The sequence below is a fragment of the Lactuca serriola genome, chromosome 7, assembly GCF_051521515.1.
Source record: "Lactuca serriola cultivar US96UC23 chromosome 7, Lser_US96UC23_V15, whole genome shotgun sequence".
Taxonomy (NCBI): Eukaryota; Viridiplantae; Streptophyta; class Magnoliopsida; order Asterales; family Asteraceae; genus Lactuca; species Lactuca serriola.
The window spans coordinates 133,556,871-133,561,902 of record NC_136414.1 but is presented as its reverse complement, the minus strand read 5'-3'; the positions used below and the strand labels follow the sequence as shown (position 1 = coordinate 133,561,902).

The 5,032-nt window shown below is 32.5% G+C and overlaps 1 protein-coding gene across 1 annotated transcript; it reads left to right on the top strand.

The window, feature by feature from the left end:
* The first annotated feature begins 2,444 nt into the window (after positions 1-2,444).
* On the top strand, positions 2,445-5,032 carry LOC145061435 (putative 12-oxophytodienoate reductase 11). Its single transcript, XM_079008906.1, has 5 exons — positions 2,445-2,580; positions 2,687-2,827; positions 2,940-3,070; positions 3,971-4,132; positions 4,204-5,032. The coding sequence occupies exons 1-5, from the start codon at positions 2,519-2,521 to the stop codon at positions 4,788-4,790; spliced, it is 1,083 nt and encodes a 360-aa protein (XP_078865032.1). The 5' UTR covers positions 2,445-2,518; the 3' UTR covers positions 4,791-5,032.

Genomic DNA, 5,032 nt, shown 5'->3' with positions numbered 1-5,032 from the left:
AATGTCCTATATATAGGGCTCATCCTCCGAAATTAGGGTTTTCTCCACACAACACCAACTCGTCGAGTCCAGCCGCCGACTCGCCGAGTTGGCCACTTAACACGCGACCAGAATCGCGACCCTACTCGCCGAGTCCACCCATGGACTCGTTGAGTTGCCCTTTCACATTTACACTTTGAACCCTGAGCTTGCACTCCTGAACTCGGAATGGTACACATTAATTTATGTTTTCATTTCTTTTTCTCCAATGTCTTTATGAACAATTGGAATGATATTTATAGACTTCTATAAGAATGGAAAAAGAAAAAGAAGAAGCCAAATAAGGATGAAATAAAGTTTTTCGGGCGTGAAGAGATCAAATTTAGAGATGTTAAAGCTCCATTAAAGTTGGTCAATGTTAGATTTCTTATTCTTGAAATTGGTTAAATGTCACATGATTATGATTATTTAAGGATAAAATATGAGAAAAAGATTAAAATAGCCACTTTTTCTTAATGATTTTGTCAAAAATAACCAAGAATTTCACCTATTTCTTAAGATAACTTCATTTTGTAATGCCCTAATTGTGCCAATGTAAGTACATGTTTTTTTTTTCTTTTAGCTAATACCATTTATGTCCCTTTTTAAAAAAAGGGACCTGTTATGCAGATTTTTTAAAAGATCTACAAGTTAGTTACTCTTGCTGCCACATTAAACGACTTGACACGTGGCGTCAAGGTAAAAAGACAATGCATTGATTAAAATAGTGTATGTGCACGTAATTCTATATATATTTTTTATATCTGATTTGAGATGTTTTATAATGAATTAAATGAGAAGTTCCCACCAAATGATCCAACACTTAGATCAGATCAGATCAGAGGCTTTTGGAGAATGGCAAGCGTGACATTCCAAATTCTGAGAAATATAGATTGGAGACACGGCAAAGAATGGTATTTATCTACTGCTTATTCATATTAGATAGCCATTTTAACTTTTGACTTAACATAACACACACATAACAATATACTTGCATTTTCCTACTACTAAGGGCAACATAATTTAATATTTTACGTACCTTTACCTTTAATAGCAACGTACTTTATTTTTTACTTTTAATATTAACTGATTATGTTCGTGTATGTTGTTATTATGCCTTACATATTGATAGTATTGGTTAAAAATGTTAGTGCATCCCTGTTACATGTAAAAAAAAACTAATTACATTGATTATATCAACAAAAAAACAAAGAAAATTGTTATTTCCTGAAATTTACCCTTTTCTTTATTGATGGGCATTAGCAATGAGAAAAAAGGTGAAAGAAACGAAAGTAGAATGTTATAATATAATACACAAATAAATGAAAGTAGTTTGATATTTGTTGCAGAGTGTTGTGAACGAGGAGTTAGATAACTTAAAAGAAGTTGCAATGAAGTATGATGACGGAGGAGAGACAAAGGGAAAGTTGGACCCCAAAAAACATATATAGGCTTATTTACCTGTTAGAGACAATGAGCAACACGTGACAAATTTACTGCAATGTATAATTCTCATTTGAGTTCTTTGGGATTACTTTGCTTACATGTCAATTTTCATAAAGATTATTGCACTTTTTCATCTATATATGTAATGACCACAAAACCCTCATTTAACTTTGTGAAAAAAAATTCCTTCGGACCCATAAAAAGCAAGAGACTATTCTCTAGTTAAATCATAAAAAACTTATGAACAACAAAGTTTCTATTATTTAATGTTTTACCATCAAAGTTTTATGAGTTTGGTCTCTTCCTAATTTTTACCACTTTAATTTGTGGAATTGATATTTTAGTTAGTTTGCTATTTTTAGCCTATCTTCAACTTTTTATCACAACAGTTTGCAGAGTTGACGCTTTTGGTCCCTCGGTTTCAATATTTTCTATTCTTAGCTACAAAGGTTTCAAGAGTTTATTTTTGGTCCCTGACATTTACCAAATGTGACACCTCAAGTTTTTGTCATAGTAGTTTGTAGAGTTGGCGCTTTTGGCTCCCCCACCTATGATATTATACTATACGACATTGCTTTCCTCAAAACATTATACAAATATAAAGAAAAAAAACAACAAACTAGAAAAAAAAAAAAAAAACAAAAACAAAAGAAACACCGAAACATGTAAACATGATGAAAAAAATTGAACCGTCACGAAGCATGAATCAGCTTTTAGTTAATTATAAACTTAAAATACTTTGTTGCTAACCCGTAATTTGTTTTTTTAAAGAAGTGTTACTAGTTTATCCTCACTTCCAACTTTCTTTCACCATTTTCGTGGATAATTTATCAATTCATAATGTTTTCATGAACCAACTCATAGTTTTTTTCTTATAAAAAAAGGGATAAAATATTATAAATTCAATGCCTTTTGACTTTGACCATGAGACTTTTGATGTAATCGCATACGTAGCTATGGGATTGGGAATAATGCACAAAGAAGAAATGATTTAAAAGATTCTAAATGGGATTATATATAAATCAGAAATCTTGACAGCAAAATTCAAATAACAATGGCACCCACAATTCCTCTTCTCACTCCATACAAAATGGGCAAATTCAATCTCTCCCACAGGTCATTTCTCTTCTAACTTATATTCACTTATGCATAATGTATAATGAAACAATTCAAAGATTTTGACTTTTAACATATACGCTCAAACTACTATGTGATTTATCAGGGTTGTACTCGCACCCATGACCAGAAATAGATCTTATGGTAATACGCCTCAACCACATGCGATTTTGTATTATTCTCAAAGAGCAACCAAAGGAAGTCTCCTTATCACTGAAGCAACTGGGGTCTCTGACACTGCCCAAGGGTAAATACTCAATTTGTAATGTTGTTTTCCCAGTTACTATTTTAGATAAGTTCATTAAGTTTGAGGCATGAATTACTGAATATAATCAAATATGACAATATGAAATGCGAAGGTATCCTGAAACACCTGGTATTTGGACGAAAGAACAAGTTGAAGCATGGAAGCCGATTGTGAATTCAGTTCATGAAAAGGGTGGCATAATCTTTTGTCAGATATGGCATGTGGGTCGCGTCTCTAACAGTGGTATGTACGTTTTCTTTCAATATTTTGCATCTAGAATTTAGTTATTTTGTTAAATATCAACTAAACTGTTTTGACATTGACATATATTGACATTATTGACTATATATTCACTGTGAAGCAAATTGGGACTTGAATATCAACAAAAGAATTGGTCTTTTTTTGAAAAGGTTTTTCTTTATATATAAAAAAAATCCATTTGATAATGGATTCGGATCTTATAAATCTAACCTTTTTAATATCATATGAATTTAGTTGAGTAAATAATCATATAAAAAGTTACCAAAAACATTTTAAATTATCGAGTAGGGTCTAAACTATTTTTTATTAGTAACAAAACGACAAAGTATGTTGATATAGTTTTTTAGACGAAATATATAATGACTAATGTGTAATTTATTTTAAGAACAAAATGTTTAAACGGTTAAAACTTACGTCGTGTTATTTGTATAAATTGATAAAATAAAATGTTATTGTACAAATCTACAAAAAGTAAAAGATTATCAAACAAAGTGATACTCCCTCTTTCATCTTTCTTTTTTTAGTTTGTGTTAAAATAAAAGTCTACTTCTAAAAATAAATAATATTTTTATCAAAATACATTTCATTATTTCTTAACCAACCAAACATTTACTGAAATACAAAATAACACAACTGTCGTTTTATTGTATAAAGTTAGTGGTAATTAATGTTTCTTTTAATATATATCTATAAATTAAAAAAGTTATTATATAAATTAATGAAAGAATAATTTAACCAAATGCAAGAAAAAAGTAGAGTGTAAAATATTTATGCAATAATAAATCAAAATTAAACAAAATGCAAGAAGAAATTAAACAAAATGCAAGAAGAAGGCACCCTTTTAACCTTTTTTTTTTTTTAAATGTCTGATGACAAAATTAGGATTTCAACCTAACGGTGAAGCTCCATTATCTTCTACGGACAAAGGAATAACACCGGGCCTCGCCGGAGGAGATTGGTCTCCACCTCGTAGACTACGCTCCGATGAAATCCCAGCCATCGTTAACGACTTCAGACTCGCTGCACGCAACGCCATTGATGCAGGTCGGTATAATTAGCTCATATACAATGTTGTTTACTTCATATAAGTCGTAACCCATACCTTGAAATCACAGGATTTGATGGTGTAGAGATCCATGGAGCAAACGGATACATAATAGATCAATTCCTGAAAGATCAAGTGAATGACAGAACCGATGAGTACGGCGGAACCCTAGAAAACAGGTGTCGATTTGCCTTAGAAATTGTAGAAGCAGTGGCGAATGAGATCGGAGGCGACAGAGTTGGTATAAGGCTATCCACATTCGCGAATTACATGGAATGCGTTGATTCTGATCCTGAAGCTCTTGGGCTTTACATGGCGAATGCACTGAACAAGTATGAGATCCTTTATCTCCATGTAATTGAGCCCAGAATGGTGGAAGTTGATACGTTGTATGAAACTCCACATAGTACTCTTCCGATGAGGAAAGCTTTCAAGGGGACGTTTATTAGCGCCGGCGGTTATAAGAGGGATGATGGCATCAACGCCGTCGCCGACGGTAAGGCGGATTTGGTTGCATTTGGGCGGCTTTTCTTGGCAAATCCGGATTTGCCTAAGCGGTTTGAAATTGGTGCGGGTCTTAATAAGTATGACAGGAATACTTTTTATACCCAAGATCCGAAGGTCGGGTATACGGATTATCCATTCCTTGAGGTGTGACGTGGGAATGCGTGATGTGTGATTATGTAATGAATAAAGGAATAAGATTATAAATCCATGAATAATTATTTACTTTTAATTTGTTTTGGATCAGTTATGGACAATTTTTATATATATACCAAAAAAGTTTGAGGCCCGTGCTAAGCACGACCCATGAAGGGTAATGATGTATTTCGTGACTGTTATCTAATATGTATGCAATAATAACTAAGAAAGTGAAAGTACATTATTATAAACAGACA

Bases quoted from the DNA above. Each gene is read 5' to 3' on its own strand.
- LOC145061435 (XM_079008906.1), top strand. From the start codon at position 2,519: ATGGCACCCACAATTCCTCTTCTCACTCCATACAAAATGGGCAAATTC. The intron at 2,581-2,686 runs GTCATTTCTCTT...GTGATTTATCAG, and splicing joins AAATTCAATCTCTCCCACAG to GGTTGTACTCGCACCCATGA. The intron at 3,071-3,970 runs GTATGTACGTTT...TGACAAAATTAG, and splicing joins GGGTCGCGTCTCTAACAGTG to GATTTCAACCTAACGGTGAA.